The 15,672-nt window shown below is 41.8% G+C and overlaps 1 protein-coding gene across 1 annotated transcript in view; it reads right to left on the reverse strand.

Moving 5' to 3' along the window:
• The window catches only part of spred1 (sprouty related EVH1 domain containing 1), a 31,898-nt gene extending 16,630 nt beyond the window's left edge, over window positions 1–15,268 (reverse strand). Inside the window, exons 1-2 of the mRNA XM_031310149.2 lie at window positions 14,333–15,268; window positions 793–1,087 (exon numbers count right to left, since the gene is read on the reverse strand). Coding sequence (XP_031166009.1) covers window positions 793–1,087; window positions 14,333–14,364 — 327 coding nt within the window. The 5' untranslated portion in view covers window positions 14,365–15,268. The remainder of the gene's footprint in view (window positions 1–792; window positions 1,088–14,332) is intronic.
• Between the last annotated feature and the right edge of the window lie 404 nt (window positions 15,269–15,672).

Genomic DNA, 15,672 nt, shown 5'->3' on the forward strand with positions numbered 1-15,672 from the left:
CCACAAAGTCCCTGCTTTTTGAATGTAACCAGAATCTTTCTACATACATTTTGAAATGGCTTTATTTTTTTTGACTGTTTATAAAACATAGTCAGTATGTCAGGCCACATGGCATGTCTAAAAGCCTTCCTTCCTCATAGTTTAACAATATTATCTATAGTGCTTTACACACCTGGACATTTGGGGTTTGTTTTTTTTACTGTGAGAATAACCAGAACATATTTTCCTGGCCTAATCTACTGACACATACAGTCTTTACATAAAAAATAAGGGAAAAAGGAAATGCTCATAAAAAGGTAGGCAAATACTTGTGTACTCATGCAAAACCGGTGTGAGTGTGAATTTCCAGCCCCTATTCCATCATTTAAGTCCCTTCCAAGCTCTTTGTGCGTTCCCACATCCCTCATCCCACATTTTCTTCTCCTGAGTAATCTGCCCTTCTCCCTGATGATATCATCATGCATCACAGCATCACGCAGTTCGCTCCTATTTTCAGATACCTGCGCCATGGAGGACAGCCAAATAACCACTTCCTGTGTGTGAGTGTGTGAGTGTGTGAATGAGTTAGACAGAGAGAGGGGAGTCTGGGAAAGGGGGGCACAGGGAGATCTCATCCAAGAGAATGCACTGTCTCTGGCTGGTGCACCTGAATGTGCGTGAAAGAGAGGAAATGACTAAATAACCAAATGTGAACACATCAACTAGCTAGTTACCCGTATCCTATTAATATGAATGTATGCAGCATAGCATAACCTAATACATTGTCACATTATGAGCTTGAGGTTCCCTTACCAATTTGTCTTTGAGCCTCTCGCCCTTGATGTGAAATTCCACAGCGGTGGGGCTGGGGCTGGGGCTGGGACTGGGGCTGGGGCTGGGACTGGGACTAGGACTAGGACTGGAGCTACAGGGGCTGAGGTTGCTGCTGCTTCCTTCGCTGCCTCCGCTGTGGGTGCTGCCGCTGTCCTCCGCCCGGCTGACCTTATAGACGGTGACACAGCTAAGGCCTCCGCCCCCCAGGGGAAGCCACCCACCACTGGAGTCATCCCGAGTCATGACCACTGCTCTCACACGCGCATAACTGTCACTGTGAAGGAGAGGAAAGGGAGGATGACGAGGAGGGTGGAAGGAATAAGAAGAGAGGGCAAGAGCGGAAGGAAAAACAATGCTTTTAGTGAACATCATCAGTACTAATCAGCATTCAAACATTTCCGGGGGCTTTTTCCTTGAGGGCCTTCTTTTGGTGACCATTTTATTTCAAAACATCATCAAAAGTACACAGCATGAAATATCAGCCCACATAATTCAGTTCAACCGCTGCATAAACAAGTCGTATTACAGTACACATAGCCTACACAAAATGGTGAGTGAACGTGTAGCGAGGAACACACCATAAACACACAGATAAGATAAAGCGAGGAGATGAGCATAACATGTCTACATCACATTTGTCCAACAATTTGAGGGTTTAAAGAGTTCCCCACATGCCACATCACACACGACTACTCTGATACTGAGATTACATAAAACAAAATGAAATTACGGGGAAATCTTGGTGGTGTCAGAGGCTTTTACTAGCAACAAGCTAGCCTAAAATCTGCAACAAAACTAAAAATAGAATGAGAAGGCGCAAAGGCAAGGATTCAACTTTTGGATTAAATGTATATTTTAGGTTTAGTGCATTACATAACCGACTAAAGGCTTAGATTTCTAAAGTCTGAAGCTGTCAGTGTATGTTTAACCCTGGCAGGAGGGTGACTGACCATGTGGCCAAGTTCAGGCTTTGGCTGCAGCTGATTTCCAACCTTTCCCCCAAAAGCAGGTGGTATCAAACTAGACAACACATGACAGGGGCTCCAACTCACATGAACCTCTTTCCTTTCATATTTCCGATGATGCTGCTGTTGTCTCACTTAACTTTCTCATGTCACCTACAAAGGCTTTGAATCACGTTAGTCATGTATAATAAATAACTACGTAACTGAAGGAAGACATACTAATAAAAAGCCCAAATGTGTTTTTTTAGATGCAGGAATGAAACATGAGGGGAGGTTATTCACTGTATTATAAAAGGCTTTTAGTTTCAGAGGTTAGTACACAGGTAACATGAGGTGGGGTGTACAGAAATGCATAAAGTTTCAGGTTTTTTCAGACATACAGCAACATAAACCCATGCATTATCAAACAGCCACAAACTGGAAAAAAGGCTGAACTGCCATCTAGTATAATAATCCTAATATAAAAAGTATGCAGTAAAGAAAGGACCTCTGCCAAAATATCACAACCGAATGTATCGCCATATTGGTCCCAACATATCAGCAGAATGTGTCACGCCATACTTTAATTCTGCCAATTAATTTATCAATTCTACATCTATTTTTCCCTAATTCCATTTTCTCTCCCTCCCAACCTCCTTTGCCTCTCTGTCCCTTCACTTAGAGTCAGATGTTTCCATGATTAGATAACACGGACTGCATTGGGCCACCGGAAATGACAAAGGTCAGGGTGTGCTGAGGGCAGCATTTTGCAGAAACTCCTGGTAACATATTAAAGGCTGGGGAAGATCTAAGAGCTGACAGAAACCTGCTAAGAGAGGGAAGAATGTGACTGCCGGATGTCTTCCTGTGACACATTGCTCTCTGGCCGACGTCCGGGTTGACCAATGAAGATGTCGTCATGGGGTCTGAAACATTTCCTGAAGAATTTCTTCTGATAGTGGCCAAATATGAAACAGTGATTAAGGGAGAGAAATGTCACTAACTGACAACACAGTTACCTAGTAGCTACTGCTCTAAAAGAAGAACGGCTGTGTCCTCCCCCTTACTGCCTCTTCTCTCTAAATCATGGCCTACTCCATAGTGCTAACCTTTGCCCTCCTGCCTTCCACACCCTTGGAAAACCTCAGTGCCCAGGTTATTGGTTAGTAATTAATGCAAGAGCCAGTGAGCATTAAATCTGAAGCTATTTTTTTTTTCTTCATGTGAAAGCGTTGATATCCTGGCACCTGGTAATAGTTGACCAAAGTTCTTTCAAAGGATTGATGAGTATGATAACTATGGATAACTCAAAAATAAACCAACCGACAAAACAGAAAAACCACACACTTCATTCTGGCCAATTCTGGTCTACTCAGACACAATAGTCACAACACAAACACACTGTTCAAATCTCTTAGTCTTTTCTAGACTAATAACTATTAGCAATGTATATCATGACAATGTGAAAAGGTCCCTGGTAGTGATAAACCTAGACAGAATTATCACCCAAACTGCAGCCACCCTCGGCTTTATAGTGAGTTTCAGCTCATTCTTTAGCTCTCATGGTGTCCTGTTTAGCCACAGCACGTAGCTGTTTTTTTTTTTTTTTGTTTTTTTTAGCAAAAAAGCTCTGATAAACCCACTATATACTACTTGCTCAGCACCAAACGCCAGACAGATACAGTTAGTGGCTAGCCGGTGAACGTAGTGAAGCATTTAGCAGCTGAAGAGGCAGATATTTCCCTCAGGAGAGACCAGGAAATAGAGCTAAAAGAGAGTGAATATTGGACTTACATTCATCAGGTGGCCAGAAACATGACTCCAAATGAATGATAGTGTTGCTCCGTAACTGCTGGATGTGTAAATAAGCAGCTGTCTGCTAACAAGTTCGCCATACCAAATTAAAAGGTGACGATATGTCAATGTTGTGTTAAAAGCTTGTTTCCGCTGTCCCACCATGGCCAAAAACAATTGTTATTTCAGGTTTAAAGTTTAGTCGAACCTTCATTTTCAATCACTTCTTTTGGGAACTGAATCTATCAAATTTGATATTAAATATTTGGAACATGGGTCAAGAAGAATGACATTTTAGTTTGTTGGTAAGTAGTGACCAAAGCTTAGCTGACTTGCTGGTACATTTTTATGTACCAAGCTGCAAGCACATTGATTTATTTTAAAAAGATAGAAAAGAGGTAAGGAGTGCTTCTGCTAATGCTAAGTACTGCTTCAAATCCAAGCAAGGTGGCTTGGCATGCATCTGTCGTTAGAGAAATACACGTTTGTAAAATGACAAATATATCTAATCGCAAGCAGCTGACTGTATATATCATGGTATACTTCTAATTTATTAATACTCTTTATATTATCCTTGATTATATTTCCTCATTTTGACCTTCCCATAAGTCCTCACAAATCAATACATCCAAACAATTCTTCGGACTGAATGGCTATCAAATCCTTCAATTATATTAAATTTGGTAGAGCTGTGCATACTACTACTAAGTTGATGCCTTGCCAAATCCAAGCTTCGTCAGTCATGGTGTAAACCGCAGGGGACAACACTGGAAGTCTTTTACTTGTTATTATAATCTTCATAATTCAAACTATTCTGCCAATCAAACATGAGCAAATAATAACGCAGAGTAGGGCTGGACAACAACAGACAGACAGAATGTTTCGAATAACCAACATTATGAATCGCTTATCAACCTAAATGCACTCATATCACAACTGTCTGTTTTCTCTCTCACATGCTGCCCTCAAGCTTAAACAGTAACTGGTCGTGGGAGACTGACAGAAAAACACAAACACGACTAACTTCCTCTTGCAACCTTCCAGCAACAGCCTTTCTGGTTACACCTCATAACAGCACCACAGAAGTAGTGCTTAACCTTACACGAGACGGGAAAAATGCATTTTTGAGCAGTATAACAGGCAGTAAATGAGGGAAATACTGCCGCTGTTACACCCCTCTATGGCCCCCAATAAAGGATGATGGGTGCAGGAGGGGCAGTCAGTCAGGCAGGGGGTCCCTGGGGTGAACAGAAGGCAGGCGGTGGTGTCGCTCAGCCATGACCAGGGCACAATGACCAGGGCCTGACCCTTCAGACCTACCATCACACACATGCCAGCAACCATGACACTCACAGGGAGGGGGGCTGGGCCCAGAGAGGAAGTGGAGTGGACTGTGTATACGCACATTTTTGCATCTAGCTTCAAAAAAAAAAAACCCAGTGTCAACCTCATTTTAGGAATAAGAGAAATACCTAAAACTAACTAATACTGAAGTTAAATGGTCAATACTTCAAATGGAATCTCTAAAGTAGACTTCTGAAACATGCAGACCACCAACTCAACTCAACCGACAACAAACCAGCTAGATCCATTTAACAAAATCTTTAAAACAGGGAAATGAAAAGGTTCCATCCGCTTCCTTTTTTTCTCCCTCATATAAAAAAATCTTTTCTTTCTTATGGTAAAAACAGTAAGTGGTCCAAAAGTATATTTGAGTGCAACCTGCTGCAACACACACACACACACACACACACACACACACACAGTTCAGAGTGGGATGGGGGACACAAAGGCTGGCCTCCACGCCCCTTGCTGGGAGCACACAGTCGACTGGACACACAATTGAGAGCGGAAGCAGATCAGCTGGCCTGGGGAGAGGGGGGGATAGAGAGAAAGGAGCCCCCCATTCCAAATTATTCCAAGTTATTCTGCTGGATGACTGACTTCATTTCCGACCAAAAGCAGGAGAGAAAAACAGAGGGAGGGGTGAGAGGGTAACAGAGGACTGTAGGAAGAGGAGGAGGAGGAGGAGGTGGCTGTGGATGGGAACAGGGTGGAGACCAAGGTGACAGTCAACAGCTCCCACCCGCATTTGAATCGACTATTTCTATTCACAAATAGGATGTGCATAGACTTTTATGGCATCTAAATAATATAATATATATGCAGTAAGACAATTAACTGTATCTTACTGTTTCAAAAGTAATTTAAAGGGGGAGCAAAGAGCAAACAAAACACCATGACCGGTAAATTAGAATTCAGCTTCCACTTGACATTCAATGTGAGAAGAGAAGAGAAGAAAAGAGAAGAGAAGAGAAGGCGTGATGGTGGAGCACGTGCAGACCAGGCAGGCCTGGGCCTCGCGGCCGGCTGCTCCAGTGTGTGTTGGAGAAGGGGGATCCTGGGACAACCATTTCCTAAGTTGACAAAGTGGCCGTTTGTCTGCTGCTCCGGCCCAGGCTCACTGGGCTCCAGCATGCCATCATGCTTTGCTCCTGTCTCAGCCTTGGGCTTCCCACCCCAGAGGGGAGTGGTGGAGGGGAGGGGGAGGGCAGGGGGATGAGGGGGGTATTGAAAGAAAGACAGGAGGGGGAGAAGAAGCAAAGGAGGAGAAGGAAGAGGAGGAGTAGAGGAGGAGAGGAGAGAGAGAAAGGATGTGGCCTGAGCCCTGGGTGCTCGCCAAGTCACCCTCCCTTTCCTCCGCTCCGTCTCCCCCTTCTACCCAACCCCTCCCCGGCTGCCTCTCTCTACACAATGGCCGCTTCTCTGCTGAAATTTCACGTTATTGGATCCCGGGCCTGGAGTTTTGTCCTCCCACAATGTCCAGGCAGCGGAGCATGCTGCAGGGGAGACACACTCTGCAAGCTAAAAGCTGGAAAACCATTCCTCCTTTCATTAGCATCAGAAAAGAGGAGAAAAGCCCCCTCCACCTCTTTTTTTCCATTGCCCCTTTTCCTCCCCATCTCTCCCCTGTATCAAAACCGGAGGAACACTGTCAAGTTCGGTCAAGCTCCACTAGACCACTTTGGTTTGTAGGACTTTTGAGGGGGGGGGGTCATTAAAATATCATTGGGAAAATAAACACAAGCTTCTTATCCCAATCCGATTCTATAGATTATCCTCCAAAAGGAAAGCAATCACTAGGAAAGTAGAGGCAGGAACGAAAGATGGCGTAAAAAGCTACTCTGGGTGTGACTCATTATCTATATTTACTTGACTGTGTGGCTATCTTCAATAGCTGTTATCTTCGAGAAAAGATGCTACTTTTACTTTTACTTAACAGCTTTAGCCTAAAATACAGGAAGTCTTTATGTATTCAGTGTAGATCAACTTCCCCAAAGATCTACACATGTCCAACGCTTGCAGATATAATGTAGCAGAAAAATATGTAATATTTGAATGCAGTCAAGAATTTATAAAAATGTAATCCATCACAAACAAAAATCTAGAGTAACAAATGGCAACTTGAAGCTTAAGTTGTAGGAGGATAAAGTGGTGCAGTTTCCTTCACTGTGATCACGCCTCATTGAAGAAATAAATAACATGCAATCTGGGACTCGACCGTCGATTCCAGCAGTGCATCTAATCTGAACGGTGCAAACTTGCTGGCCAATTAGCCACGGTTCAATACCCCTAAATAACCAGTGGCAAACTCAAGGGCACGGACATACTCAAAACAAACACCAACATGACCCAACATGGATGCTGTGCAAATTATGACATAAGGCCAGAACAAGACACTTTTGAAGGGGCTGTCTGTTAGCCATTAATAAAACAGAACAAATAATGGGACAATGCCTACAGAAGCACCAACAGGCAGCCAGCATCACAAGCCTGCTATATTAGCTGCAGTGAAAACTAATACGTTGGCTATAGAAAGAGAAGTGAAAGAGAAATTTGCCCTATCTCTTCTCAACACCTCAGGCTGCTGGTGAGTCATCTCCCTCACAAGAACATTCAGCCCAGCTACCAACTGACTCAGGAAAGAAAAAAAAAAAACAGAACAAGCCTACTCTGCTGCTGCACCACACAGCGAATCTACACTTCAAATTTACCACCAACCCTTTACAGAAATACCACCTAATATGACGGCAAATGAACGGATCATAGTCGCTTCTGGTAGGATTCGTCACAGACAGCAGTTAGTGGGTCAAATGAGCCTGTAGCCCAAACCTAAAACAGCAAATGAATGTCAAAACCGCTCACTCAGACAGCGTTTCTAACATTGATTTTCTAACCAACCCCTCTATTACTGGATTGGGCCTGCAACCCCAACAACAATGTTCTAGGTGCCGCTGCGCAGTGGCACTATAAATCACAACGATCCCATATGTGTATCAAATGCCAAAAAACTATTCTCAAACATCAATCAAAGCCACATATTGAGATGATCTTAATTTGAACCGCAAGCATTTGGAAAATTAAAACCTTGCGCTTGCCATTACCAAAAAGAAAAAAGAGGAACCGCAAATTTCGACTGCTGCGTCTCTGGTCTTCTTTGATGTAAGAGTAGTCCCCAGGGACCCGTGCGTCTTCTCGTCATAGTTACTCTGAAACTGGGGGGTGGGGGGGGAACCATCAATACATCTGAGGCACAACTTGGGAGCATAAACCACCAAACCTTGATGATGGCCCATGCTATGGATGTAAAGAGAAACTGCTATGACCATCACAGCATGCTCTGTTGTTGGGACTAACATAACATTATCATCATATCAGAAACCAACTTATTAGTTCATCTTGAAAATCAATTAGATTCCCATTCAATCGGCTTTCCATACAACCTCTGCCTCTAAGATTTGGAGGAATCAAGAAACACTTTTACCAAGCAATTACAGTCTGTTCCAAATTCTAAATATAGCCACTAGACAGGACAAAATCTGATCAAATGTTACTGAGCAGATAAAAATATATGTTCTTACGTTCCTCCAATTTTAAATTGTATTTGAAAACTTCACTCAATAATTGATTTATTTGATCAAATAAAGCTACGATTGCTTACATTTACTCTTCTAGGATCCAGGCCTATCTCTCCCAGAAACGCATACACATGCCAAATGTTCCCAGAGAAATGAACACACAAGTGTGTGTGTGCACAGACGCACACACAGAAACCCCTTCCTGTTTTCAAAGTGTTTGGAAACTCAATCAAAGACACAAGGTTTAGGATTTACATCTGTGCCCTTTTATGTCTGTGGCCTCGCAGGAAAGAACCATCTCAGCCCAGCTGCAGCAAAGAGCTCACAACAAGGCCCAGCCTTCATGCTCCCGCATGCAGCACAACTGAAAACAATATCCACAATTCAGACACTTAGTGCTAAAAGCACTTCTTAGAGGCATTGAGATATGGTCTGTGAACATCAGAGGCCCTGCTTGACAAAGGAATAAAGACAAGCCCTGCTATCAGGATGCTGTGATGGAGACACAAACCAATCAGCAAGTTTTTTAGTGTAGGCCTACAAAGACAGCATATGTCCACACCAGGTCTTTGTCTTAAAAATAAAGAAATTTGGTTTGAAATATGCTCTAAATACACTGCTGACATTTACGCCAGATTATGCATGCTCCTAAAATACTTGAAGAGGAAATGAAAATTATAAGAGGGAAGTGGCTCAGGTTTAAAATACACAGAATCCAGGCCTAAATCTGGCCATGGGAATGGAACAGTCCACCACTATACAAGGCCTGTTCAGTTTGCTGGCTTGTCTCAGTTTTAGACAGTCCAAGCATTCTGGTTATACAGAGGAATATTGTCATTAATAATCACACAAACAATACGACGGCTTCTACTAGAACAAGCAATACTAATAACTTTTAGGATCGTGCAACTTTTCAGCTTAAGTAAATAATAAAAACAGAGAGATTTCATTTCTACAATGAAATGAAAGTGTCTTAGACATAGCCTACACTTAAATCTTATAAAATATGAGAACATGCCAAGCAACCAGTTAAGTAAAATGCTGTTACTAGTGCGCTAATGTATATTTGTCAAATAACACAAATAACACGAGATCCCGTAGCCCTAGTTTCACAGGGGAGCGTTCAGGTCTAGTCAAAACAATGCAGCTTAGCTATATAGCGGCTGTGGATGAGAGGGAGGCTGGCTGCTGAAAATCAGATGCTTTGGCGCTCGTGATTTTCCTTTGGCTCTGGCTGGCGGTGTGGATCCAGACGCTTCTGTCGCGCTGCGCTCCACTTTATTCCTACGGGTGACGTCAAACGACTTTAACGCGCCCGCAAAGCATCCCGGGAAGGCAGAGCTGCATTTGAAAAAATCCTGCGCGTCCAAAAAGCTGGCCGATGCCCATCTATGTGCAAATGAATCCGTTGAACGCGACGCGACTATCCAATAGAAGTAGACGAAAATCTTTCAAAGTGACCTTTGTATGGCCTATTTCTCGCTTAAAATGTTTTCAAAAACACGTTTCGGTGAACTTTTTCCGTAAAATACGAGATCGTATTCTCAATAAGCAGCAATGATGGTCGTTTTGAACGATGGATCGAGCGTGGAGCATCAACCATAGATGTATGACGTCGCGACACCACGCTTCAGTCGTGTCGCCAAAATGGATCTGTACGTTTTTTTTTTTTTTCTATTTCTATTGGATAGTTGCGTCGCGTTCAACGGATATATTTGCATAAAGATGGGCATCGGCCAGCTTTTTGGACGTGCAGCATTTTTTCAAATGCAGCGCCGCTTCGCTGCCGTCTGATCATGGCATCAGTATTAAATTAAGCCATTTTCATAACCGGTTGAAACTGTATCATAGTCGCATTAAATAGCAGTCCAATTCCGTGTTTTGGTACCGTTGGTTTTAACGCCTGATGCGAACCATACGATGAGTAGGGCCTACGCATGAAAACCATTGCCCTCAACAAGCGGCTTCGTCCCGCTCAGTCTTTCTGCTGCGCCCCATTCACGTAGTGTCACATTTGACACTCTGAAGGTTAAACTCTGCAATTATTCTGCAGTTCAGATGCATGCCGAACCGTGGTGGCCCGTTACACTGTATATTCAACATCAGAATGTAGCATTTGTAGTATTTCAAAATAGAAAACATACACTTAACGTTTTGTATTCATAACACGATTGTATTATTGTACAAAATAGCTACAACAGTAATAGCACTTACCTTATGTAAGTCACTCCTACATTTTTCAATTTAGGAGCAAAATGTGCTCCTTAGGAAAAAGTTACCATAAAGCCAGCTATTCATATTAATGAAACAAACTGGACTTTTGGGTCAAGTGTGGTCAGATCTGGGCCCATGAGGTCCCAGATGTGAAAGCCCCCTTTCTGCCTTATATTCCATATATTTTTTTTTTTTTAATTGTTACCTGTCACCAGAATTCTGTGTTTTCCTTGAGATAAATTAAGACGTTTTCACCATAAATTGGTGCCTAAAAATGTATCAGAATGCAGGAAATTAAGTCTTTGACGCTCAAATTTTCCTGGGGGAGGACACCTAGAACCCTGCTTAAGGTGTCCCCCCAAAGGCCCATTCTGAGCCAGGAAAAACCCTTGCTGGCAATAACCCCAAATAACACTATCTATAAAAAAGCTCCAGGAAATTATTTAGCTTAACATAAGGGCCACAGGATATAGGCAATTACCCAGGCCATAAAGCACTAGCCCTAACAGCTGAAGTAGCTGTCTCCCTTTGTCGTTTCAGGACATGATGGGGGTTGTTTAGGAGGAATGTGTTTAGAAAGCTCTGCAACAGGAATGGGAGTGCAAAACAGCCCTCAGGTGATAAGATCACGACACCCACATTGGCAGATAAATGCTGAGCTGTCAAATCAATCACACAGATAGGAAGAGGACACAGAGAGAGGAATCACCTGACTGCCAACAGACAAGAGAACTGCAGGAATCTAAAACAATGAGGCCATACCCTATAGATGTTCAGTGGAATATGGAGGCAACTTCACTGATGAAAATGGATGAGGGCTTCATTTGATTAATTTTGGCAAAAGGAGTCTGTAGGCCCAAACGAACTAAAATGATCACCTGCGTGATTTTTTATTTTCTTATGGTACGGATTAATGTAACTGTAACCTATTTCATGTTTAAAAAAAAATATTTAAAAAAAAACTCTAGCTTAGAAGCCAGAAATGTGGAATTTTAGCTTAGCAGGGCATTGGATGCAATGTGTAAAAACAAGCTATTCACATGTATACAATGACTATGTAAAAAAAATATCTACAGTACACAGATAAAAGGTACCAGCCCAGTGAACCTCAACAGACTACTGCCTCGGTTGAGATAAATATTTTAGATAAGCGTGACATTCAGCAGAGAGGCTGCTTGCAAATACTTTCATAAAGCTCCCACTTCTCCCAGCATGAACATGATAGTCCTGACCAAACCAAAATCTGACGAGGCTGTTATGTGCCTTCTTGTCATTTCAGCCTTGTGAACATAGTTGCACCAAGGCCAAGTAACATGTTCTCAGCAAAGGGTGTGCTGTGTGTACACCAGCTCGGCTTACCACCCATCATTCAGACAAAACCACTTCAGGACTGTCTAGTCACACATTTAGTTATTAATTAGATGTTCACAATGCAAGCTAGAGGAGAACAAACACATAGTTCCTTTATTACGGTTGTACACGGCAGCATGAGGTCTAAAATATAACCATACAAACAAAAGGCAGATTTCTTTTAGGGTTTAGCAAGTGACTCATCAAAGATCTTGAATTTATCTTATCAATGGAAGAGAACACAATGTCACAATGTAAAAAGGGACGCGCAACACAAGAGACTATTAACCTTGATGCTAAAAAAAATGTAAACAAAAAATATCAGATTTTGTTTGTAAATTGTTTTGTCATTAGAAAGAGCATATTAAGGAGACTCTCTTCAGCAAAAATAAACGGCTCAGTCAACGCTGTATTCTGTTTACTCCAATACTATGCATCATACAACAGCCTGAAAGGTGGTGGAATCATAGCAACAATGTTTGGATCACTTCGCCATCTTAGCTGCGGTCATCATGCAGTGTGGAACAAACCCAGCATATACTGTATCTAGCACACCACTGAGGATCTGTAGCCAATGGCAGTAGCTCCTGGGGCCCCGAGGAGTCCCTGAGGTTATTGCAGGGAGTCCCAGCAAATTCAGGATTGGTTTAATTTTACTGTAATTTCTCTCACTGGAGGTTAACACCATGAGAAAAAAATGCATTCAGATGACTACTCAAATCAGAGCTTTCACCCTTCACACTAGCATGAAACATGCTAGGTTATTACACAATTTAGGCTTAATCATGACTAATTGCACAAATCTGATACATTGCCCTAAAACAATATGTAGCCTAGTTAACTGAGAGTGGGTGGTTTAATTGTAATCGATATGTGTGTGGCTTGATATGAGGAAAAAGAACTCCATGACATATGTTACATAAAAGACAGAAGTGTAGTTCAAGGACACAGCGTCCACGCATGAAATCAATCAAACTCATTTAGGCCAGATAGATGGAATGGGGAAAAACATGGGTGTGTTTCGAACATTAAACCATGGCACTGTGAATGGCTGGAAAGGGGCATATGACTTCCTCTGTGACAAAATACATTATCAAAGATAATCCTCTGAGTTAGTGAAGAAAAAAAAGGTTAAATAAAACACGTATGTAAAATAAACGGCTAGTAGACAAGCACGGGTGTTTATTTGTTATGCATTGTACAGTAAATGCAGGAAATGTGATCATTGTGTGATCGTCGGTGCAATGCGAAACAGTGTACAGTGCTGTGAATGGGCAGGCAGGTACTTTATGAATGGAGGGGATCATGTGACCGCAGCACCTCCCGGAGCAGATTCTCACTGACTGTCAACAAGCGCACACAAGGGATCAGCCCATTAAAACAATACCGAAATGCGACTTGAAATGGGCGCGACGTGTACAAAAACACATCATGTTACAAGATTACATTGTTGTGGGGGTTTGGATGTGAATGTGACGCCTTTTTTAACCGTTTTTTTATGAATGGAGATTGTGATATGTAAATGAGTGTGATTGAGAAAAAAAAAATGGCATCTTCAGCTCTTCAACGTTGACATTGCCGCAATCGACTCGAAGGGTTTTCATTGAAGAAAGGCTGGACTGAAATACAAAACATGATCTGCAGGATTGTAATCGATGATTATGTTCCGTAATCATGGCGGACAACAGTTATACAGACCTATTGTCAATATAACGCTTTCTGATCTCATAATGTACTGGTTAGACATGTATATAAAATCATATTTAGACCGAATTATTGCTGTGTAACGTTACATCTATAACGAGCGATCCCTTAACTCATCTTATAACTGCCGATCTATAAAGCAGTAATACATATCCTGGGCATAACATTCTTCTGTTAAATAAATTATGTGCAGGCAACCATTATTATACCTTAATATATATATATATATATATATATAATAGACCAAAATTATTAAGAATGATATGGATTTTATTTTACTATGGGCCTATGCCACTGCTTGTCATACACTGTTTTTGTTAAACTCATAATGTAGCTAATACATAGTGTAGTTTTCTATTAGCCTGCAAAACTATCCAAACAAAAAGATTGTGCTTCTTTGTTGTTGATATTAGTAAAGTAACGTTAAGGTGATGACATTCCAGCGTCGCTTGGCTTGAAATGTCATTGGGAAAAGGTAACGTTAGTGATCAGCTCATCGAGTAAAGCGTGTGTTAATATCTAAAGATATGCCAGTACTTATTATTCCAGCTGTATGCTGTATGTAAATGGAGAATATGTATAAACAGTACTCACTCGTTGTTTGGATTTGTTGAATCTTCACTCATTTTTTCCTCACGGGGATCCAAATCCTAGCAATAGCATCGACGACGCAGTGACGGCGGGATAAAATACCACAAATATCACCATTTTTCTTCACATATAGAAATTACCCCTATTTTGGATAGTAAGTAAATGATGTACACCGGGGCATGCCTAACTAAGCGTCCCTGTGAAAACCAAGCGGAGATAGTTTAACGTTAGCTTTGCTGCCTGGAACTAACGTTAAATCGCGAGGAGGAATGACAATCGTTGATTCATTTTATCCTCCCTGGAAGTAAAATCCGACCACAACAAATGGGCCATCGGCATCATCCTCTTCAACAACCACAGATCCCCGCTTTGCAAAAATGACAATAGATCCTCAAAAAATGTATAAAATGTTGTAGTCTGTAACGTTTGGCAGGTTATTTATGGCTGACTGTCGAGCATCCATTCGCCAACTTCAGGTCCAGGACAACACTTGAAAAAGCGTTGTGGAGCGTTGCTCCGTCAACGTGTCCGAGTAATTTGCAGTAAAGGCATCCAAAGCCCAAAAAAAAAGGTTCAGCTGTTTTCAATATGAATACTGATGCGTAAAGTAAAATCATTTAGATTTGGAATTTCCTTGAGAAGTTGGTGGACATCTGCTTTAATCGAACTCCATTTTCAACTCGGGGGGAATGAAACATCGGAAAACTGGGCGGATGTGTCGACCCTCGCTTGAGAAAATTAGATCCTTCCGCGACGTAGTAAAACCATAACACTCTTGCGGTAAAATACGCCCAAACAGCACACTATTTATCGTATATCATTAAAGGTTAACGTATATAGTACTAAACAGCGTCCCCGTGTAGCCTTATGCAGTGAATTAGGAGTGTTTCTTTCCAAAGTTGACCTAAAGTAGTCCCCGCACTTCCCAAAATAAGTTTCCCTTCAATCACGCATTGATACAAGAGGGAAGCGTCTGTGTGATAGCACGCAAAGTAGAAAATAATCCGGAGGAAGGACTTGGGCTGACACACAGACTCGGCCATTAACAATTTCTGTTTTTTTTTTTCATTAAGCAGCCTCACCATGATAGACCGCCCCCCAAACCAACCAGAACCAGATTTTAAAATCTTCATGTGAAACTGTGGGGAAATGCTTTAAATGCACACAGCTAAGACTGCTGCAGCACGAGGAATTACATCAGACCCCAAAGATTCACGATGAAAGACAATTCAGTATTTTTTTTTTTTTTTTTTTAATCTCCTAGCGGGTTTATATTTTTATTATTATATAGTCATAATGCATACGCAGAGCTTCAAGCCAACATTAAGTGAAAGAAAGTCAAT

This window comes from Sander lucioperca, chromosome 18 (assembly GCF_008315115.2).
Source record: "Sander lucioperca isolate FBNREF2018 chromosome 18, SLUC_FBN_1.2, whole genome shotgun sequence".
Taxonomy (NCBI): Eukaryota; Metazoa; Chordata; class Actinopteri; order Perciformes; family Percidae; genus Sander; species Sander lucioperca.